At 40.5% G+C, this 24,217-nt stretch overlaps 1 protein-coding gene across 1 annotated transcript; it reads left to right on the top strand.

Annotated features, from left to right (window-relative positions):
- The first annotated feature begins 1,185 nt into the window (after window positions 1-1,185).
- On the top strand, window positions 1,186-23,761 carry strn4 (striatin, calmodulin binding protein 4). The gene is made up of 18 exons (XM_027998943.1): window positions 1,186-1,666; window positions 8,757-8,860; window positions 9,005-9,081; window positions 9,160-9,238; window positions 9,320-9,505; window positions 10,733-10,910; window positions 11,007-11,163; window positions 11,655-11,750; window positions 12,067-12,185; window positions 12,286-12,461; window positions 13,004-13,051; window positions 13,138-13,259; window positions 16,045-16,212; window positions 16,812-16,952; window positions 17,066-17,164; window positions 17,263-17,349; window positions 17,613-17,801; window positions 20,280-23,761. Exons 1-17 carry the CDS (start codon window positions 1,355-1,357, stop codon window positions 17,780-17,782), a joined length of 2,319 nt encoding a protein of 772 aa, XP_027854744.1. The 5' UTR covers window positions 1,186-1,354; the 3' UTR covers window positions 17,783-17,801; window positions 20,280-23,761.
- Window positions 23,762-24,217: the final 456 nt, after the last annotated feature.

Below are 24,217 nucleotides of genomic sequence, written 5' to 3'. Positions count from 1 at the left end.
TAGCAAAAACAAAAACTGACAATGGAAAACTATATCTTAAGTGGATGGAAGCAAGGTAATTAGCTTTGATAACTTTATAAAGAAATGCTGATGAGATAGCGTATTATAGAGGCAAGTCGGATTCTCTGTATTCTACTCAATGTGCTGTAAGCTCTCTAAGAATTAATTATATACATTACATTTTATATATGGGGTTGTAATCTGAGATATTTTATACTTGCGTATAAAAGAATCTGAACTAAAACAAATGGTAGTCTGTAATCTTTGTAATCTTTGCGAGATTACAAAGATTAATCTTACAGACAAAGATTCTGTAATCTTTGTCTGTAAGACAAAGATTACAGAATATAATATGCAATTAAAAGAAATTACACATAAGATTTGATAATTTCATTACAACTTATCTCCATATTTGTGAAAGTACTGAACTAAAATGAAAAAACCCCAAAACATTAATGGATGGATTGCAAATCCATCCATTAATGTATGGATTAATGTCTGATGTAGGAAGAGTTGAAATTGCAATGTGTACACAAAAAGGCACACATTTATCCATAACCACTTTGAGAAGCAACGAAATAATGTTCTGTACTCTTCTCATGACATACTTGTATGCAATGCTGCAGTCTAGGGATTTTTTTTGGAAGTGGCTATACTGTGACCTTCATTTGCTAGTCAAGTGGTTCTTGTCATGAAAAAGTTTAAGAACTACTGATCCAACCGAGTGTTTGAAATTGTAAATATAGCAAACATTTAAGGAAAACCGAGATTTATATGTGAGATGGGGAAACCGGAAGTAAAGTTTTGGGTGGTTTTATGGGGCTTTGCTATGTCAAAACGGTTCTGATCACAAAATGGCAGGAAATGAGCTCCCACTGGCGAGATCCTCATTGTATATCAGAGAAAAGAGTCCCGTTATTTGTCACACAATTTCAGAACCCTTCCGACAGCAAACACGGGGAAGAGGTTACACAAAATAAAGGTCGCAAGCAAATGGAGAAAGTTTGTTTTGGAAATATTGCATAAAATAGTTACGTTCTGGTGTATATTTGTTTAAATGTTTATGAAAAATATGTACAAATGTATCTGTTAAACGCGCCCCCTAAAGAAATGAGATGTTCTGAACACTGTTGGGGTTATGTTTTATTCTGAAAGTTTGAAAGCGGAAGTGTAGTATTTTACCAACTGAATAGTAATTCGACTCACTGTCGTTTGAGAAAGGGAAGAATAGAGGGCAGCTTGTAGAGAACAGCTGGGTTTGGTAAAGGGTTCGGGGTAGTGTTTTGGAAATTATTTTGTTTATACAGCCTGCTTGTTTCCAAATAATTATCCTGGCGAAAGGTTGAACGGTGAAATGGAGGCGGACAGATCCGGCGGAGGACTAAACCCGAACTCCGGAGGCGGTGGCGGCGGAGGCAGTGGTACTAGCGGAGCGGGGCGCAACCCTAACGGGCCCAAAGCAGGACCGGGCCAGACGACGTCGGGTGCCGGAGTCGGGCCAATGGCAGCGGCAGCCGGGGCCATCCCCGGGTCGTTCCTACCTCGAGAGGCGCAGGACGGGGACTCGGGTATGACGCTTCCCGGGATCCTGCACTTCATCCAGTACGAGTGGGGACGCTTCCAGGCCGAGAAATACCGCTGGGAGGCTGAGAGGGACGAACTCAGGGTAATTTTATTTATTTACATAAAGCAAGTGTTAGTTGGTTTTACACCGAAACGGGCTCAGGACGAAAAACAAGCGAAACAAACAAGAAAACATCACCGCATTTTTTTTGCTTTGCTTTGTAAGTGTTCATGTGCCCTAAAATCAGTGTCAAAGAGACGGCATGCTAATGGGCTAACATATTGCGCCGACAAGGATGCATTATTGCTGTACAATAAAAGGAAGTGTACCACTTAATGTTCGCAATAAGGAAAGCAGCTACCACTCTTCTCCATAAGCGAAACAAACAAGGTTTTCATCTCACATTAATTCATGCTGGTTAAATGTATGTTGGCCACCAAAAACAAGCCGTAAATAGCTCACGTCTGATTGTCTTCTTTTATTACTTTGATGTCTTTTTCAAAGACATGTCCTACCCACAGCTCTTTAAATAGACTATATTTGGACATTCATGCGAAACTGAACCAAGAGGCCATCATCTGATTTTCAAACAAATTCTCCTGTGGTTTCTCTGTTGTGGTTAGGAGGTCAGTGACATGCAGCTTTGAGGTAAAATCACTGCATTATTGAGCAATTCGTATTTGACTAAAAAGATCATCCCCTTACCTATTTGAAAACTTCATTAAAATGCAGAATAGTTTCGTGGTTTAAATATTGTGTTTTGAAGATGGATATAGATATCGTGAGATTCTCACTATATTAAATGATGACCTTGATTAAAAAAAAAAAAAAAAAAGATCAGGTGATTGAAACTCTAAAAACAAGGATAATATGGTCAAATTTGTTTTTGTATTTGAAAGAGAAAAACAGCCCTTATCTCTAATGCTGCAATATTGTAACATGTTTATTATTACAGAAGTAATAATTGTTGGAATTCAAATGTACAGACGTATAAAATATGTACTGTTTGAAAATATTTTCCTGTTTTTGTTGTCCTGTTCTTTATATAGTAACACAGCTAAAATTAGCTGCTTAATTAGTGAGGCTATTTGCCTGGGAAGCCAGTCTGCAGTTAGCAGCTTAACAAGCATGCTGCTTGTAGCTTACTATCTGTAGTTACCTTAATAAGGGTGATGGGTGGCACTCCACAGCATGTCTGTCTGGTTTGTATTTTTGTCCACAAAGTAGAACAGTTTTAATAGATGGTATTTCTTTGCGTCTCATCCCGTGGCTGACCCGATGTATGTCAAAGCAACTGAATTTGTCTTTTAAGTGAGAGCAAAACAGCAGGAGTCTTCATTCTCTGACATATCACTAAAAGCATGTTAAGCTGTAGGATACTGGTTACCATCTCATGCCAACTTCCCATCCGCACCATTACAGTCTGTGATATTTATTTATTTATTTATTTGTTTTGTGACTGGGCATATTTCCAGACAGCTAAATGGTTTAAGTGTGATTGTGCTCTTTACTGACCACCAGAACGCAACAACAAATTGGGGTCTCCATAAAACCTGCAAAACTCTGGTCACTGACACTCTGACATTTCAGTTGAAGGATTTGAGTTGTGGGAACAATGTGTTTTAAAACTATTTCTCTCTTATTCTTAGATACCAGTTAATTAGGAAATAATGGTTATTTGATGAATAGTGAAATACGATAGTTCAAGCTTTTTTCTTGGTAAAATGACTGATCAGGATGATGTTTTTGGAACAAAAGCTGCTCCTTTCCACAGATGTTATTCCCGATCTACAGTAAAATGTATGTGTGTGTGTGCGGTGGTGACACTCAAAGTAAAGCCCGCCCTTTGAACTGGCGCACAAATAAATGACTCACTGGTGCGGGGGAAAATTTTTTGTCGATATGCAATGATCTGCAGCTTACTAATGCGAGCGCAGGGCCTGCCTTTAGGTTGGACGTGTAGGCCTACAACTATAAAGGTCATTGATCTGCATGTGTAAAAGTGGCTTGGACAAACTATGTGAACATGTGAGTCAGTGGCAGAAGAATGCCCGTGAGCAAACCATGTGTCCCACGGTGGTCCCAGTTGTTCAGATGCCAAGTAGCACAAGATAAATGTCTCTCTCCTGCATAGATGTAGGATTTTGCTTTAGTCTAAAACTGCTCTAGTGAGTAGTTGGAACAGCAACTGCTCTTATCTTACCCTTACATTAAGACATGCCTCTTGTCTTCTTTGAAGTGTTTCTGCTTATAACAAAATGTGGGAAAATAATCCTAACAACATTTAGTGTCTTTTACTGTGGTACTCCTCCACTCTGTTTGCCCCCTGACTCAAACCCATGTAGTTTATAAATAGGAGCCTGATAAAATATGGATGAACAATAACAAACTGTCAGCACTCGCTTCTTTTATGGGCACACGGAAGAGAAACTGAGAAGAGAAATCAGAAACGGGTCACCGCCATGTCCAACAGGCCATTATAACTGGGTTTGCATGTAAGTATTTGCAGCACATGATCTGGCTTCACAGGTACAATTAGCACAGTGTCCTGAGCTGGAGGAATGAAGGGGAACACTGCAGTGTGGTGCTGGAAAAAAATGGCCTAGCTTACATTTTAACACCTCCAGGCCTCTGGCTTTTGTTGCCAGCATGCTTGAAGAGCTCTCAACATGCCAGTTAGTTTGCCCGCTGGCTACATCCTGCACAATTAACAACATACAGTACGCGTGTGAAGTATATTTAGCTTCGATGATGTCTAAACAAGACTGCTTATGCACTTAATTTCAAGCTTTTATAATCGAATCACAAACATTTTCATAAGGCAACTAAAACAAAACAAAACAAAAACTTCAGTATCGGACAGAGAGTTGACACTTTTTGTGTATATGGTGGGAGTTACATCTTTGTAGCATGGCGTGTCTCTGCAAGACCGCCACACGTGTTCCCTCTGTGAGCGTGTTGTTCGTCTAAGAGGCCACCTGTGGTGTCCTGTCTGCTCTGACAGGCCGACAATTGAAGTCTTCCCCGCCTCTCTGAATCAGGTGGGACGTTTCGGGTCAAACGTATTACAGCAGCAGAAGGGTGGTTGTTTACCTTTGAGTCTTAGAATAGTTTTTTGAGGGGGGAAAAAAAGGTTTCTGTCAGATCATAGCACTACTGCGATACGTTGCTAGCCATGTCACTTATGTGCAGATAGATTAGTGGTTACCCACAAGGCATTACTTCCTGTTGACTGTGGGCTTCAGGGCCCTGGGTACTGATCTCTAATTAATAGTTACACTCTCTTAGCTTTGACACACATGACATCCGTAGGCATTGCAGTATTTCTAGCCATGCTTTCTTTTTATTTGCATTTACTTTTTTTCTGTTATTCAGTGCTGCAAAAAAGTAGTTAGCTACACATTTTGTCACCTATAAATCTGATCCAAGAATACACCCTCCCCCCCAATCAATACACCATAGCATTGCCTTTTGCTACAGTTACAGCTGCAAGTGACTTTTTGATAACTCTTCTATGTTGAACAGTAGTTTTATTGAAGTTCTCCTGTGACTAAAAATAATTTGATCTAAATGCTTCCTGGCTGTTTGTTTAGGGTTGTTTTATTACAGGAAAGTTAACCTTTGTCCCAATCTCAAACTGTTTTTCTAGGACTGCCCATCTTCCCATCAGCCCCATTGGAGAGAAAAAAAAAAACCTCACAGAATGATGCTACCATCTCCAAATCTCTTTTTACTAATCAGTTTACTTCTGGTTGCACTGGATTTTATTTAAGGGAATCGGACCAAAAGGGGATGGATCCAAAATTCATGGCACACTTTTCAGTCTTGTATCTGTAAGCTATTTGAAGACTATATATCATTGCTGTTCCACTTTGCAATTACGCACTACTTTGTGTTGGTCTGTCTTCCAAAGTCCCAGTAGAATATGTTGAAGTTTCTGGTCTTAATGTATCTAAATATGAGAAAGTTCAAGTATTAAAAATAGTTTCTCTAGACACTGTAAGAGATTTAATCTATGTACTTTGTGAGCCTGTTTGACTTTATTATGTTTAATCACCACACACTTGTTTTATTCCTTCCTAGTCTCATTTTTTAACTCAGCCTGGAGGTCCTACCTTTTAGGATTTATTTCCCAAGTGACTCTACATAAACACACACTTTCTGCTCTACTCCAGCAGGCTCTGTCCCAGAAAATGTCTGTTGATCTACTTGTTTGCTTGTGGACTTTTTTATTTTTTATTTTTTTAAGAGCAATGAGAAATGGGTAAATCGATGGTCAGCAGGGACAGAAAGCTGCCCTTGACCCTTCTGTGTAGCGGGAGGACAAGGAGTGGCAGAACAGGCCAAACCTGTGTCGGCTCTCTAGGTGACAGTGTATTTTAGAAAGATCAGCAGCAATGGGTCACATAGACGAAAACACAGACACAAGAAAGAGAGATCAGATGACATGACAGGTGTGCTCCCAGGAAAGTTCCTTTTGTGATTAAGGGTTTTGTTAGTTTTACTAAGATGACATCAGCACTGTAAGCCCAGTGTCACTAGCAAGGCCGTATCTAATGCCATATACTGAGTTTTTATAAGCAAACACTTACTCTTTAATAATACATTTTGTAAAAGTGAGAAGAGATGTTAATCTGTTGCTTTAAAACAGTTGATAAATCATCTTTAGTAGCAGATCAATGAGTCGTTTTGTTTTGCGTTTGGTCTGATCAACTCAAAGACAAAGATTCTTGAACCTGCTGTTGTTGGCAAAAAGGTAGAAGCGATGGAAGTAAATGAAAACCAGAAAGAAAACACAGATTCAGCTTTTCATTCAAAGGTTAGATTTGAGTGTAAATACATTTTAGTACATTATTAAGCACATATTATATGTGCCTCTAACTTTATCACCTTGTCTTACCAGGAATCTCTGATTGGTGATCAGCAGGTCGAATACAGATAAATCTGTTATTTTTTAAAATTTACTAAATGTTCAACATTTGGTATTTATAGATCAACATTTGCATGTACGGTATTCTGATGTTTTTTGAAATTGTGGTGCTTAAATCTGTGTTTAATAAAAACCAGATAAAGGTTTTGGGGCATATCTTTTGATGCATAAAATAAGTAATCTAATAATTTCTTTATTTTGATGTTAAAGTTAAATTTTAATCATCAAAGAACCTGGTGCATTCTTTTCTGTTTTATTGTACTTTAAAAAAAAAAAAAAAAATCAAACTTCACACCTCAGGCCTGAAACCAAAAGTTAGTGGCATCTTGATAGTTACATCTAGTTTTTTTTAAAAAAAACATTTGCATCATTCTATGTATTTTAAAGTTTTGTCTTTAAACTACAGCTAAACATTTACATGTACAGTATATACTTGTGATGTAGTGCTGTTTAAAAAAAAAAAATTTCAGCACATTGCATTTACTACTAATCTAATGAAATGAAACAAAAATGAACGAGGGGATAATTATGATCACCTCTGTTGTGGTCAACTACGCGGTTGAAGGTTGCGTGCTCCAGTGTGAAACAAGGCGATGCGTGTGGGACTGGTGAGATGCTAATCAGTGAATGAGGGCAGGTTGGGGCTTGTCTGTGTGCGAGTATGAGTAAAAATGTGTGTCCTACTTTTTGTAGATGAAGGAGAAAGATTCCTGAGAGGTGAAAATGAGGAAATGCATTGTTGAATGGGATCATTTATAAGACAGGAACTTGACAGGTCCATATCTGTAGTTACTTATCACAACAACAATGTTTGGCATGGCTGTTGAGAATGATTTAAACCCGGCCTGGGATAATGTCATGTGTGTGCCTTGACATTCCCTCTTTTTGTTTTGTTTTTTTTCTGTTAGTTAATATACCGATGATGGGTTTGAGCAGAACCATTTTTAACACATCTATCTACTTTTCTGATGTTTGCACCTTTATAACTATGCCAGGACCCAGTTGAGCAGTACCTTAACTTGCATTTTAGTGTACTGTGAAAATCTAATGATGGTGCAAACATGACCAGTTTGCTTCTACTATTGCAAAACCTATCACTGGATATGCTCTTAACTGCAACCAGACATTAAAAACCCACATAAATACTTTAAATATGTTCTCACATTGTTGTCCATTCATAGTAAAACAGTTTCTTGCACAGACCCATCTGCTGTTCCAAGATTAGTTCAACTCTAAACCACACAAGCAAACATATCTCTGTTTTAGAGATTATACCTTCAGTATTCACATCTGAACATTTTTCATCTCCCAAGCCCTTCGATTAGTCTATGAAGTGACATTGCATTAATCAGGATTACTCAGCAGCAGAAAGGTTTACTTGGCAGATTATCCCATGTTCCTCCTTAATCATGACACAACCGTCTGTGTTGGTGTGAGCCCTCCTCGTAGATCTACATCTACTGTCTGGAACAGGCCGAGCTTCTGCCCCATGAGGCGCCAGTCTTTAGACTGTTCTACTTTTACAGAACTGAGTGTAGGAGGAGCCTCACGGACACAGACTGGGGCAAGCGGGGGAGAAATGAGCTGTAAAATAAGCTCTATTTATTCTCTGATGCGACTTGGTACGGTGAGTTACAGAGAGAAAATTTGCAATGCTATTGCACAGCCTCTTGCTTGGGTATGCTTAAAGTAGAACTGGGTTAGAGCTTTTTAACCTACTTGTAGTTTGATTCACTTGTTTTAGGCTTTTTTTGGGGAGGGGGAAGAGGGTAAGATTTGAGAAGTCTGATGTAATTCAGTGAACTCTGACCATGCACCTGCTCTAATCCTATCATGATTTTGTCCAGATTCCTAAAAAAAAAAAAGAAACATCACTTTTTCCTCACAAATCTCCTTGTTTTGATAAATGGCCAGAATGGGCTGTAAAAAGAAAAGCCTTTCCTCAAGTTGGGAGTCCTGTCAGCACCGAGGAAGGAAACGGACAGGAAATGAGAAAGGAAGGATGTGTCTTACAAGAGAGCGTTTGAATTCAGCGGGTCTGTTTCTTGTTTTTACTGGGGAATCAGGCCTTTGCCAGCAATGGTTTAAAAATAAGAGTCCTTTGACTTATGGCTCTGGATTTCAAGAAGTTGTGTTTAAGTGCTTGCCACATCAAGACTTCCTTCTTCCTACTTAGACTTCCCTCCCATACTCATGATGGCGCTCATGTTTATTTTCCAGAATGTGTACTGTGTTGTTTATTGCCATATTTCTGTGTGTCAGGCTCAGGTGGCATTCCTGCAGGGTGAAAGAAAAGGCCAGGAGAACATGAAACAAGACCTAGTGAGGCGGATCAAAATGTTGGAGTATGCCCTCAAACAAGAAAGGTGAAATACAAGATAGTAAAGTCATCTTTTTGTCCTCAGTAACCTTTACCAAGGGTTTTACATTCTGTAGATGTTGCGATCTAGTTAGGATGGATGTTTGTCTCCTTTAACGTTGATCTTGTGGGATTTTTTTGTTGCTTCCAGGGCTAAGCACCAGAAGCTGAAATCTGGAAATGACCAGAGTCCTGGAGACAAGAAGCCTGAGATGGAGGCAGATCAGCGTATGTTTTAAATTTTTTCTAATCCAGTTAGTTATGTGAATGTATTACGTGATCTACGTTATGCCTTCATTTCCTTAGTTCCCAATGGACCAGCTGAGGCCGACTCTGAGCCACCCAATCAAATGTCATGGAAAGAGGGTCGTCAACTACTACGCAAGTATGCCATGACTTTCACTTCAATGATTCAAGAACCTTTTTTTCCAGGAACCGTCTTGAGAGCTTTGCCTCTTTAACGCAGGTACCTTGAGGAAGTCGGCTATTCAGACACCATCCTGGACATGCGCTCTAAACGCGTGCGCTCCCTGCTGGGGCGGAGCAGCCCGGAGGCCAACGGGCCCCCGTCGAGCGACAGCTGTCCGGAACCAGAACCCCGAGCGGCTGGAGACTCATTGTTGGTCAGACAAATAGAAGAACAAATTAAAAAGTGAGACATTCTTACTGCTGCAACTTGCAATCACAGTAGTGAGGTACTGTGAGTTCTAATTATGACTTTGGATGGCTCATACAAATTTTTAATCGGAACAAGAGAAAGAGGTCAAAACAGTATTTAAAATAAAGTTACAATAAAATACCTAGACAAAATAAAATCTGGCTTAATCATCATACAGCTGTCTGCTTAAAAGTTGTAGCTTAAAAAGTAACAAAAACATTCATTTTGTTTGAAATAAGTCTTAATATTCCCGATCTGAACCTGGATATCAGATATGGACCCTGTTGAAGGCATTTTTAAATTATGGTGACTAAAATCTAGAGTTCCTATGCAGTATTGAAGAGTCTGAAAAATACAGTGTTAACTTTTTATTTTAGTAGGAAAGAAGGAACGTTGAGTATAAAAAATGTTAGATTTTTTCCAGACTTTTTTCCCTCTTTCATTGTTTACAGTTTTTACAAAGTAACCCAGCTCTTGCCTAATAATGCTTTATAAATGTAGTGATTTTACAATGATTTATATTAAAATGACATCTTTTACCTTTCATGCAACCCATCAAGCTGTGATTTAACATTTGACCTATCAATATTGTTGGTTTTGATTTACTGACTAAAATTAGCACTCATTCAGATAAAAAGGGAGGAATTTTATTATCTGCTTTTTTTTCTTTAGATAACTGTGTATTGAAGCTGTGCTTTGCTAAATACACAGGGTTTAAAATGCCAAAAAAACTGGTGAAACAGTAAATGTGGGGAATTCTTTTTACAAAAATAGAAATAAATGCTTTTGGTAAAGGCACAGTGAATTCCATTCTTCAAGATATATTTAGATATAGAGAGCTAATGTTTGACCAGACCCCCACAAAAAAGTAAATTTGTGTAAAAAAGCAAGTAGCCAAAACTGATGTAAGACACACTATAGAGTAGGTGAAAAACATTTTTAATTCCATTATTTTGCATGGAAATTTGAGGGTCAGGATGGATTTTCTTTGAATTGTGATGTAAAGTGGTCCTGATGCAGGACCCAGTGAAGCAAATGTAGAGGACCACTAAGAGACCATCATAAGGACCTGAAAGAATTTTGCATCTTCAGATGAATATAAACTAATCGCAACATTACAAATGCTGTGTAAACTCCAAACAAAATTGTTTTTACGTAATTGTTTTATCTTTTCACAGTGTTGATCTGTGTGAAAATGTAACTCTCTGTACGTTTTAACAGGAATGCCGGCAAAGAAAGCTCCAAGGAGAGCATCGGCAGCTCGGTGCTCGACAAGATCCCCTTCCTTCCCGGTTGCGAGGATGACGATGAAGAAGACAGTGACGAGGAAGATGACTTCCAAGGCATGACCACTGATTGCATCGACGGTCCACGCAAAATCAAAAAGCCCCGTGTAAAGGTGAGATCAGTGAGTTGAGCCTGATGAGTTGTCACAAACAATAAGCTGCTCATCACACCAACTATATCTGTTTTTTGTTTTTTTTCTGTTGTCCAGATAAGTTCAGAGCCCATGACTACAGATCTGGACCCGGAGGATGAGGAGGACGAGGACGACTCAGAAGACGCCCTGAATGAATTTGACTTTCTGGGCTCAGGGGAGGATGGGGAGGGGGCGGGAGAGGCCCGGATCTCGGGCGATGGACGGGAGATAGGTACGCCGCTACCGTAGTTGTCAGCACTGCCAGGATCACTGCCGACTGTCTTCTCTGACTCCACTCGCTCACCTTTTTACCTCCTACGTCCTGTTGTGTCTTGGCATCTTTTCTCGTCAATAAAACCGACCTCTTTTTCCCCAACCGCCTGTCTCTCTGTCCTGTTTCATGATCTTTAGATCTGTGTGGCTGCCATCTTTGTCTTGTATAATGTGCAGCTTGAAAAGGTGATCACGCATGCTGCCTTCACTGGTCATGTGCTCACATTTCATTCCTTGAAACCATAAATACATCATGTAGATGTTTCACCCATGAAAGTGGATGTAAAGTAGTTGAGGGTCTTATATATATATATATTTAAGGTATGTAGTGTGTCTTTTTTTCCGCTTTTCTTCTCCTTTCATTTGTTTCATCTGCTGGTCTCTCCGTCATTTCTCCGCCTCTCGGAACTGACTGAATGTTTTCTCTCTCCCTCTTCTCGCCGGGTTCAGAAAACCGCAGGAACAAGCTGCAAGGCATGATGTCGGACTTCCCACCTAAACCTTCTCCGCCCCCATCTGTATCGGGACAGGCTCGCTCCGGGGAAGGTGAGGTTTTTTCTAATATGCTCATCAAAAAGGGAAAAAAAAAATCCACATCTGAGTTATTTCACCAGTGTATTCCCACACACACGGTTGTAGCTTGGACACTGAAATTCAAACTTAATTTTCTCAGTTTTAAAGCTTGTGTTAGAAGACTACACCTGTAAATGTAATCTTTGGTACACTGTGTGGGAGTAATGCACCCAGAATAAAAGAGCATAGCTTTCTAAAGTTCTTCGCTATGGAGAACTTGCAGCATTTATAAAGTCATGTTTTTTTAATACAATGAGGGGTAACATGCTTTTCCACGTTCGACCTGCAGGTGGTGCCCTGGGATTCTCCTCTGATGTCTTTATTATGGACGCTGTTGGAGGAGGCGACATGAACCTGGGTGAACTGGCGGATCTCACCGTCGCCAACGACAATGAACTCTCCATCGATGTAAATACACATCTGACCCGGTCAACCCTCTGTTCAGCATGTGAAGCAGCACATAACTCAACAATAACGCGTGCCTCACTTTTATTTTGCGCCCCACCAGATGCAGGACAACAGAGAGGAGTTCAAGAAGACCTGGAATCCTCGTTTCACGCTGCGCAGCCACTTTGACGCCATCCGGGCGTTGACGTTCCACCCCAGCCAAGCAGTGCTGCTCACGGCGTCTGAGGACGGCACGTTAAAGCTGTGGAACCTCAACAAGGCCATGCACTCAAAAAAGTAAGAGAACGAAATACAGTGACTTGCAAAGGGTTGCACTTCACTTTGATTCTACAAGCTTTGTTGTGCTACATTGAGATTTTAAGAGAAATACCAAGAAAATGTGGTGCATAATTATAAAGTGGAATATGAAGCATTTTATTTTTCATAAATGAAAGCCTGAATTATTCAGCTTCGCTTAGCTTTGTTTATCCAGCTCTTCTATAAAACCAGATTTGCTTAGTGCATGACTAGCAGCTCCTCCAGAGTTTCCATGGACGTCTTCACTCTGTTACTGATAATGCTCTGTGGCCTTCACACAGCAGCTGGATGTACACTGGGATTAGGTTACACACAGGTGGGATCTATTTACTAGTTGGTTTATTTCTGAAGGCAGATTATTAATTTACTTAGGAGAATTAAAGACCCAAATTTCTTTTTCACATGTGTCAAAATGTGAAAAGGTTCAATATGTATAAATACTTTCTCAAGACTCCATAGGGGCAAAAAGAGTTGAGACTTTGAAGTATAAAGCACGTATAACAAGTTGTATCCCTCTACAGGAATGCAGCTTTGGACGTTGAGCCCATCTACACCTTCAGGGCACACAGGTGAGCTCAGTCTCTGACGTGTAAAAATTAATAATACTGTTTTTCCCCTGAAAACAAGCCACTGCCATCTGTGTGTGTTTTCATAGTGGAGCGGTGCTGTCGCTGACCATGAGTGAGGACGGAGAGTCCTGCTACAGCGGAGGTTTGGATGGAAGCGTCAGATGTTGGAAGATGCCCGACCTCAACGTAGATCCTTATGATAACTACGGTGAGACGTCACAGTTTGCTCAGCTTCATGGGCCTCCGTTGGCCATAAAGCATATCCAGGGCTCCTACACTGTGTTTTGATTTTTCACATCTGCATAAGTAGGGTGAAAAATGGAAAGTGAATCTGAAATACAGTGTTGAGTTTTGAGGCTTTATTGATTAATCCATCATTTGTATTGTGGACAAAAGTTCAGAATGTCATAAAAGCTGCAAGAATTTTGAGCATTTTGAAATTTAAATTTTGCACGTTAACAGAGACATTTAAAAATTAGGGAGGAAATTAGATGAGATTAAAAGGAGTTGTCTTAGAGACTACAAACTGCATTTTTTTGTAAGTAGCAGAAACCTGCCACCTGCTGTCCATTTAAGAGAATGAAGCATAAGGGTGAACTACATTGTTTTTCGTGTTGTATATAAATTATGGACTGACCAGCAGTTTGTGGTTTTTCACTCTGGCTGAAGCATAAAGTCCAAATGCTGTGAATGAGAGAAGGATGACAGTAATTTTATTTTTGGAAAGTTGTTAAATAATGTAAAAAAAAGAAAACAGATAATTGTTCAACTTCTATAATTGACTGTGGATTGTTATTTATAAGGTTAATAAAAATTAAAAAAAACTAAATCTAGGGAGAAAAGAATTTTCATGTTGAATTTCATTTAGTTCTCCTCCTACACTATTTTACACATGCATTTAAAACTGGAGTTCACAAACAACTGACATCTACCCTGTTTATGCTCACATTTCAAAAATGACCTAAAGCATCCATCCATCCATCCATCCATCCATCTTCTTCCGCTTATCCGAGGTCGGGTCGCGGGGGTAGCAGCTTCAGAAGGGAGGCCCAGACTTCCCTCTCCCCAGCCACTTCTTCCAGCTCCTCCGGGGGAATCCCAAGGCGTTCCCAGGCCAGCCGAGAGACATAGTCCCTCCAGCGTGTCCTGGGTCTTCCCCGGGGCCTCCTCCCGGTGGGACGTGCCCGGAACACCTCACCAGGGAGGCGTCCAGGAGGCATCCTGACCAGATGCCCAAGCCACCTCAACTGGCTCCTCTCGATGTGAAGGAGCAGCGGCTCTACTCTGAGTCCCTCCCGGATGACTGAGCTTCTCACCCTATCTCTAAGGGAGAGCCCAGCCACCCTACGGAGAAAACCCATTTCGGCCGCTTGTATCCGCGATCTCGTTCTTTCGGTCATGACCCAAAGCTCATGACCATAGATGAGGGTGGGAACGTAGATCGACCGGTAAATCGAGAGCTTCGCTTTTTGGCTCAGCTCTCTCTTCACCACGACGGACCGGTACAGCGCCCGCTTGACAGCAGACGCTGCACCAATCCGCCTGTCGATCTCCCGCTCCCTTCTTCCCCCATTCGTGAACAAGATCCCGAGATACTTAAACTCCTCCACTTGGGGCAGGACACCCCCCCTGACCCGGAGAAGGCACTCTACCCTTTTCCGGCTCAAGACCATGGCCTCGGATTTGGAGGCACTGATCCCCATCCCGGCCGCTTCACACTCGGCTGCGAACCGATCCAGCGAGAGCTGCAGATCACGATCTGATGAAGCCAAAAGGACCACATCGTCTGCGAAAAGCAGAGATGAGATCCTAAGGCCACCAAATCGGATCCCCTCAACACCTTGGCTGCGCCTAGAAATTCTGTCCATGAAAGTGATGAACAGAATCGGTGACAAAGGGCAGCCCTGGCGGAGTCCAACCCTCACCGGAAACGAGCCTGACTTACTGCCGGCAATGCGGACCAGACTCTGACACCGGTCATACAGGGACCTGACAGCCCGTATCAAAGGGCCCGGTACCCCATACTCCCGGAGAACCCCCCACAGGGCTCCCCGAGGGACACGGTCGAACGCCTTCTCCAAGTCCACAAAACACATGTAGACTGGTTGGGCGAACTCCCATGCACCCTCCAGGACCCTGCTGAGGGTGTAGAGCTGGTCCAGTGTTCCACGACCAGGACGAAAACCACACTGCTCTTCCTGAATCCGAGGTTCGACTATCCGACGGACCCTCCTCTCCAGGACCCCTGAATAGACCTTGCCAGGGAGGCTTAAGAGTGTGACCCCTCTATAATTGGAGCACACCCTCCGGTCCCCCTTTTTGAACAGGGGGACCACCACCCCAGTCTGCCAATCCAGGGGAACTGCCCCCGATGTCCATGCGATATTGCAGAGTCGCGTCAACCAACACAACCCTACAACATCCAGAGCCTTAAGGAACTCCGGGCGGATCTCATCCACCCCCGGGGCCCTGCCACCGAGGAGCTTTTTAACCACCTCGGCGACCTCGCCCCCAGAGATTGGAGAGCCCAACCCAGAGTCCCCAGGCTCCGCTTCCTCAGTGGAAGGCATGTTGGTGGGATTGAGGAGGTCTTCGAAGTACTCTGCCCACCGGCCCACAACGTCCCGAGTAGAGGTCAGCAGCACACCATCCCCACTATAAACAGTGTTGGTGCTGCACCGCTTCCCCCCCTGAGACGCCGGATGGTGGACCAGAATCGCCTCGAAGCCGTGCGGAAGTCTTTCTCCATGGCCTCTCCAAACTCCTCCCACACCCGAGTTTTTGCCTCAGCAACCGCCCGAGCCGCATGCCGCTTCGCCCGCCGGTACCCATCAGCTGCTTCCGGAGTCCCACAGGCCAAAAAGGCTCCTATCGAGCCTTTTTGGCCTGTGGGACTCCGGCCTAAAGCATAGTTTAGAAAATCTTAAAATTTTCTGTTATCCTCACGTCAAGTATGTGTTTTAAGTTTTAATAAACTGCGGCTCTCCCTTCAGATCCTGGCATTCAGAGCAGCGTGCTGGACGGCCACGAGGACAGCGTTTGGGGTCTAACGTATTCGTCGGTTCACCATCGTCTCGCTTCCTGCTCAGCTGATGGCACGATTCGCCTCTGGGACCCTCAGAACTCATCTCCCTGCATGTCCGTCTTCAACAAGGAGAGAGGTAGAGATCGGCTGTTGGAGGCTGAAAAGAGTCAAGCAACGTAAAAGCAGCAAAATGCATTTATTTTTAAGACACATGGCAAGTAATGTAACAAGTAACCATAACATTCAAAACAGACAGGCAGAGGAAATGGTGTTGTTGTGGGTTTGTTTTCTGCCACAAGACGAGGGGAAATAGAATGGGTTTAGCTGACAAAGCAACAACAAAACATTGCAAAATTTTATCTTAAAAGAGCAGGAAACTACTGATTTGTTCTAAAAAGTAGCATTCCTTGACGTTTGTTATTATGTCTCGCCAGTTTTTGTGTTTATAAAACATAACTTTATCACAGTAACTTAAAATATGATCAAAAGGTTTGTTTTTCATAGATTTTCATTTAAAAAAGGAAAAGTAGCACATTTTGAAAACCCATCACACTGTGGGCTCTATTTCAACTTTTTCTTAATATTAATTTGGATTAATAAGGCTGACTGCAAGAAAAAAACAAAATTTTGTTTCTCAGAAAATTAGCACTTTTGCCTGTGCACTTTTTTATTCCACTTAATTTCCCGTTGTGTATTTTTGCGGGTTTTTTTATATTGCCTTGCCTGTATTTTCAGAGCACGGAACCCCGACGTCTGTGGCCTTTGTGACCACTGACCCCAACCAGGTGGTGGTGTCGTTCGACAGCGGAGAGACGCTGCTCTATGACCTCAACACTGAGCACAGCATCACCGCGCTAGAGACGCAAACGAAAGATGGTACGTTCAGAGGATCTGTACCCATAATTTTCCACTACAACCTTTTCCTGCTGCCTCAAAAACAAACAATTAGATAAATACATGAACCATTTGAATGTACGTTTTCCTTGCAGGCAGTGAACTAATCAATCGCGTCGTCAGTCACCCAAATGAACCCGTTTCCATTACTGCACATGAGAACCGCACCATCCGCTTCATGGACAACAAGACTGGTACCTGCTTGATCTGATCTTCTGTTGTTGCTCCCTGAGTACAACCTAAATCTTCTGGAGACGAAAATTAATCCCAGTTTGCTGATATGTTTGTGCAGGTAAAGTTGTCCACTCCATGGTGGCTCACTTGGATGCTGTCACATGCCTCACTACAGACCCTAAAGGCACTTACCTCATCTCTGGAAGTAAGTATTGCCCAGCTTGACTTATTAAAATCTTGACTGAAGAAACTACACTCAAGAACAATTTTAATTATCATCCTATTTTATCACTGACAACCAATTATTACTTTCACTCAAAATGTCTTAAACGATGATTTAAAATGAACAAAAATGAAGATAATGAGATGGATTATTTGATTTCTCTGGCGAAATAAAATAATTGGCGTTGTATAACAAGACCTGAACACGCTTCCCCCCACCTTTCACCTGCCCTTTACCTCTTGCAGGCCACGACTGCTCGGTGCGTCTGTGGATGCTGGACAACAGGACGTGCGTGCAGGAAATCACCGCCCACAGGAAGAAGCACGACGAGGCCATTCACGACGTGGCCTTCCACCCTTCCCAGCCCTTCATCGCCAGCGCTGGCGCAGACGCACTTGCCAAGATTTTTGTGTGAATCAACTGTTGCCATTTTGGTAAGATGGAAGATGCCAACACTTTATGAAGATGCCAACACTTTATTGCTGGTATAAATGATGTTTGTCTTCTTTCTATATTGATTTAAATAATGTATATAATGGCAAAGTTTTTTTGTGTGAAAAAATCTGTTATTTTGTAAGATTTTTAACATTATTTAATCTTTTTTTGAGGATTTATAACTGCTGGCATAACATTTGCACTAAAACATATTCAGATTACATTTGATATGAGGTTAAGGTTGAGAATGCCTAATTTTAGAAACTAAAGCTTTTTTATTTCTAAAGAGCCCTCTTCTTCAGTTGTGAATGTTAGAGGGTTTTTGCAGGGTATGCTTTATAATTTGTGTCCTCAAAATTTCCAAATATAACTTACTAAAATGTTCAAAAGCTCCAATTTTAGTCTAAGCTATAAATCACTTAATAATAGTTCCTACAGGTCACCTTTTCTTGCTTGTTTTGCTGTTCAGAAACCAAAATAAAACAAGAAAGTGCCTGAGAGCCATTTTATCTGCAAGTCCCACTGTTTATGTGAATTAGATCCATGCAGATGTAGGTGGGAGGAGGGAAGCAAATGGCTGCAAAGAGCTGGCAGATAACAGATGGGAGGCACAAAGGGATGACCTCAAATAAACTAACTTATTATGTAATCCAACAGCCACTTTATTTTAGCAGAAATGAGCTCAGTTACTGCAAAAACTGTTGGCAACACTTCATTTACTTTTAAGACTTTCAGCAAGGTTTGTATGTTGTAGAAAAGCCCCGGTGTTCTCCTTGTGGTACACATATGGAGAGAGTTAGTCACCCAGCAGGATGTTGTAAAGTTGTTGTTGTTGCCACAGAAACAATGGCAAGATTGGTTGCCTGCACTTACAGCGCCTTTCAGCTCTTGATGTAGATTTATGATTGCTTTCCGTTCTCTGTGCACCATCAAAACTGCTTGTATACAGGTGCATCTCGACAAATTAAAGTATCATCACCTGTTATTAACTTTTTATAAAATCAGTTAAAAAAAACCAACATATTTTATACATTTCTTACACACAGAACGTATTTAAAATACAGACATTGACATGTTTTTTTATATATATATTTGTGGCTTAAAAGTGAAAGCTCAGAATTACTCAACCATTTGATTCCTGGTGGCAAACTTTTACACATCTGTTCTTCTTTAAATCGGAAAGTAATTGATCAAGTTATGCTTTTCATCTTAGTGAAGTACTGAATTGGTTTACTTGCTCAGGCTGGGTTTGAAATAATTTGACTAATCACAAGTACAAAGCTGCTGCTGCATCAGATTTAAGCCACTTAAGCAGGCATTGTTAATTGGCAATAAAAGTAGGTTCCAATTCCAGCATGAAAATGAAATCAGCATCTCCTTTAAGCTAGAAGTGCTCTAAAATTTCATTTTAACTGGCCGTTGTTTGTATCACGCTTTTGCCTTCCACTTAATTTACGAGAAATATGCTTGGAACCGTCCTCCTTTGAACAGACAGCTTGTTTCCTCTGCCTTACCCGTTTTCTGCAGAATGTCAGTGACTGCAGAATAAGTCACAAACTTGACTGATTGTTTTCAATCAATCAGTCAAGTTTATTTGTTTAGCAATAAATAAATGGAAGGTTGGAGATTGGCCTGTAATTCTGCAGTAGTGATTTGTCCAGACTGTTCTTTTGTATCAGTGTTTTGATAACTGCTGTTATTAAGGCAGCAGTTATCAAAACACCCGATGAGACGGATGAGTTTACGATTTGAATCAGATCAGTTGCAATGACAGGCAGGATTTTCTTAAAGAAACTTGTGGGCATTATTATATCTGTACCACTGGTAGAATTGCTTAATTGATTAATAATTTCTTCTAAGCCTTTATAGTCGAGTAGTTGAAATTGAGTCAGTTTTTTTTTTGTTGCATTTTTTGTGTTTGGGCATAGGATTGATATTGGATTTGGCGTGGATGTGCAGATTAACCCTCTATTTTTTTTTTCATTTTCTCCTCAAAGAAGTTGGCAAATTCATTACAGGACGTGTTAGAGTGCAGTTCAGGTGCTTCAGGAGGGTTTGTGATCTTATCAACTGTTCCCAATAAAGCTCGAGCATTTCAAATGTTTTTTTTTTTTAATGATTTCCACAAAGAAGGTTTCCTTGAGTATGTTAGTGTAGAGTAACAGCTTCACGGTCGTTCATATTTGAATTTTCTAACAAACAGACTGTTAGGATTTTATAATAAGTAACTCATAGTCATTCAGTTTCACAGAGTTAAGAATTGCAATACATTATTATGTGTTTTGTGACTTTTCCTTTTTGAACTGGATTGCTGAAATAAACTTTTCCATGATATTCTAGTTTGCTTCAAAGCATCCATATGCTCCGAGTATGAAAACTGTTGGCATTGAAAAATATTTCTGAAAATTTGCCTTTGCTCTTTGTGTTTTGTGATCTGAACATCCCTAATCCCGTCTTTTCTGTTTCTGTCTCTTCAGCGTCCTGCAACCACAACTGGGCAAAAAGATGATGAAGATGACAGCGGACAAATTTCTCTCTCTCTCTTTTCTTCTCTCTTTCTCTCTCTATCTTTATCACACACACGCAAACACACCCAACTGTCCTGCAGCCCACTGGCTGGGTCATCACCACAGGACATCAACCCCCTGATCCCTCTTCTACCCCTCACAGTTCTCTGATGCCTCAGTGACTTCTTGTAATACTAATCATATCTTGTACTGCTTTTTTACAACTTAAAAAGTTATGGCTGCTCTGTTTTCAAATAATCATATTTAAAAAAAACACACACACTTTTCTACACTACACTCTCCAGCTTGTTTTCGCCCTCTCTCCATTCTGCCTGTGTTTGTTAAGACGCACCTTGTGTATATGTTTATGCACTCTCGCTGCTGACACACTACCCATACTTCACTAACAGATTTGCACCGTCGCCTGTCCTTTCTGATCTTCAGTTTGAATTTATGAGGAAAGAGTTTCTGGCAGACAAACAATAGGGTTTCTGCCAGGGTCCACAAGAAACACCCGATCCAGGCTCTGCTTTGGAAATGATCTCACATTCCAAAGGATCCATGTAGGTTGTGTTTGTTCGGTTCTACATTTTGGATAGGAGAATGTTTTACCTCGGTTGTGTGTAATATCAGGAGACACTAAGCAGTAAACAAATAGCTTTACTTTTAAATATCTTATCACTTCATGTCGTTTCATTCCTCCGTGTGGCGTCCCGTGATTCTGCGTCTTCTCCTGTGGGTTGCTGTTTAAAGGCAAAAAAACGCCCCTGAAACAACAGATTCCCACAGTCATGATCCATTTCAAACTGATGCTCTCGTACTACGTTACACGGCTGAAGATAGAGATTATAGGACCCCAGCTGAAATCAGTAGGCTGTAAAGGTGTGAGCCTGGCCTTCGCGCTCTAGGCAAATGGCACAGATGCTGCCATTTGGTGCTTTTTACTGTACAGTGGAGTGTGTGCGCGTGCATTGTGTGTTTGTAAATGCACTATTTAAACCATGGTGCTACAAAAAGACCTCATTAGTCTTGAGTCGGAATCAGGGACCTGTTTATTGTCTTTCAGTGTGATTGTTGGCACTTTTTAATCTGTTTCGGTTGTGTCATTTCATTAGCCGTGGCTGCGTTTCAGAATTAGCAGTCACTGTTAATGTTTTGATTGAGGAATGTGAAGAGTTTTGATTGTTTCAGGCCTGATTGATGTGCAGGTCTGATCCTGAGAAGGTCATTTTGAGCTTTCAGAAGAGCTTCATGAAGGCGGTGCCAGTTTCTGGGGGGGGGGTTATGGGTTGTTTTGTTGCTGGTTTTTAATATTTTAGAAACACCAGAACTCATTCAGCTTTCTGTTGAAGGTGAAAAGATGGGTTCCTTCTTGCTCCAGAGGCATCCTAGGGAAAATGTTGACTTCTGGTTAGAAGTTTGCAAACACTCAGCAAAATTATCATTTACTTTTGTGAGTGTTTATTGCTTTTTTTAACCTTACTTTTTTAGGATAACAAAAAAAAAACAGGTTTGGGGGCACAAGTTTGCATTTATTGTGGATTTTTTCTTTTAACCACACATGATCAAAACAACACAGACTCAAAAACTAAAGTATTGGTAATTGTTCCTTAATAAATAATACTTTTACCACAAGCATTATGCAGTCTATTTTGACTGGACTGCATGTCAGTTGGTTGGTTTCCTGCCATAGACTTGGATTTTAAGCATATCTTATATATTTTCAATACTGTTGAGATGAGGGCCTTTTCAGAAATTTTATATCTGCCAGGGTTGAAAATAAAATATTGTGGAGTTTGAGAAAAGCCACAATGAATTTAAATTTGTGTTCCTATTTTCTCCTTTCTAATTCATTGAAGTTTTATCTTGTATTATGGATTAGCCCAAGTAAAGAATGGTTGAAATAAGTCATTAAAAGTTCAGCACAAATATGCTGATACGTGTAAAACTCAGATTTTTCTTCTTGGGAAAAAGTATTGATGTAAAAAAAGGTGTGGGTGTTATTTGACGCTGGTGACACCTGGTATGTTTCGGTGACTTGTTGTTTTGAACGTAACCCAGCGATCCCCTGGGTTTAAGCAGTTCCTCTGAAACTCCGCACATCTGTCTCTTCCTTCGCTGCGTTTATACAAATCTCTGCAAATCGTCATCTGGTTCTGAATGTGCACAATCTGTCGGCATACGACAATGTTTTCGGTGTGAGAAGCTGCAACGCGTCAGGTTTAAACTAGCTAAACTAAGATGTCGATAAACGAGGAGGAGATGGAGAACACATGCACTAAAATAGATTTGTAAAATCATTGCTGGGTCTTTCACGACATTTAGATAATCCAGATATCTTGCGGATTATCTAACATCCGGTAAATAAAGTCCTCTAGATTAGATTAGATATGGATTTCTAAAAACAAACATATTTATCAGGTTTAGCTGAAATTTGCCTTTTCCCAAGCAGCCCTCAGTTCAAGACCCCTAAAACTTGATATACAGGGTCACAAATAGTTTTTTTTCTTTTGCAATGCTAGAATTATCTGTATATTTTTTGTCCAAACAGGGTGTTGTATAAATGTGTGAGATTAGACAACATGTCACTGCTGTTAGTTTGACATAAATCTGAAAAAACAAAGAAAAAAAAAAAGATATGCCCCACAGCAGGTCATAATGTTCTGTTCCTATACTTAACTACTATTTACTTCCACCTTGCACTACATCTGAAAGTGAAAGAAAAGTTAGTTTAGAAATGAGCCGATGGGGGTGCAGGAAGGTTTTGCAGGTGGCTTCGTCGCCTGAATCGAAACCTCCGTCCCCGAGTTGTTCCCTCTCTCCTCTGAGGGGAGTGAAGACAAATCAGTGTCGCATTTAGAAAAGAAACCGGAAACAGACTGTAGATGATGAGTAGATTCACCATTATGTGCTGTAAATGTCGATCATTTCGTTGTTTTTCTTTATTGCATTTCATTAAAAAAAAAAAAAAAGAATATGATTATTAAGATTTAAAAATACTGTAGTATCAGAAGAGAGTCATTTTTTTCCCTTGCTACACATAGAACATACTTGTGAATGATGAGGATGATGTAAAACTTGTTTAAAAGAAAAAAAAAAAGGCAAAACGGTTAAAAAGCAAAAGAAAAATGCTGAAAATATGTTGGGGGGGTGAGGGGAAAAATCTGTTACCAGTCAGAGGCCAAGATAAAGGACTCTCATTTCTTTGTGTTTTTATTTTTTTATTAGCAACTTATCACTGTGTGATATTTTGTACATCATATAAAGCTGTATTCCAACAATTTCCTCTAACTACAAGGGATAAGAGACCTGCTTTTTATTGATTTTGTCTTATATATTTTTGAACTGCATTCTGGCTTGTATCAAATGACTCTTTTTGTTTACAGGGGTCGCCTGTTGTCTGTCATTAAGGAAGAAAAGATGAAAAATTAAAATTTTGTACAGTGAAATAAGAACAGTCTCTGTGTGTTATACAGAATGTTATGCATTGATGTTTTACAATGGAGAGCTGTGATCAGAAATTAACCTGGATTTCTGCAACGTCTAATATTCATATAAAAATCTTAATTTAGACCTGTAAAGCCTTAAATAGGCCAAGATTCCCCACACAAGTTCTTAAATTAGTTATTTATCTCTTATACTCAAATGTTTGATCATTCATTGCTTCTTGTATTAATTAATTAATTTAATTTTTCATTCCGATGAAAAAAAGTTTGGCTACACTTATTTGTTGGAAACAAAAGTTGATGCAGGACAGTAAACAACGTTGGTAAAAAGAATTTAAAGCTGAACCATTACTGTGAACAATGAGAAAACCCAAAAGAATCCATGTGAGAACTACAAAGAAAACTAGATTTATAGTCCTTTTGTAGACATTTCTAAACAAAAGGAAGTTCCAAGATGATCAA

This window comes from Xiphophorus couchianus, chromosome 18 (assembly GCF_001444195.1).
Source record: "Xiphophorus couchianus chromosome 18, X_couchianus-1.0, whole genome shotgun sequence".
Lineage (NCBI taxonomy): Eukaryota > Metazoa > Chordata > Actinopteri > Cyprinodontiformes > Poeciliidae > Xiphophorus > Xiphophorus couchianus.
This window is presented reverse-complemented; position numbering and strand designations above follow the sequence as displayed.

What these genes read in the sequence shown, in the direction of transcription:
- strn4 (XM_027998943.1), top strand. Translation starts at nt 1,355, where the DNA reads ATGGAGGCGGACAGATCCGGCGGAGGACTAAACCCGAACTCCGGAGGC. An exon ending in ACAATGAACTCTCCATCGAT is followed by an intron (nt 12,186 to 12,285) that starts GTAAATACACAT and finishes GCGCCCCACCAG; the next exon opens with ATGCAGGACAACAGAGAGGA. An exon ending in AAGGCCATGCACTCAAAAAA is followed by an intron (nt 12,462 to 13,003) that starts GTAAGAGAACGA and finishes ATCCCTCTACAG; the next exon opens with GAATGCAGCTTTGGACGTTG.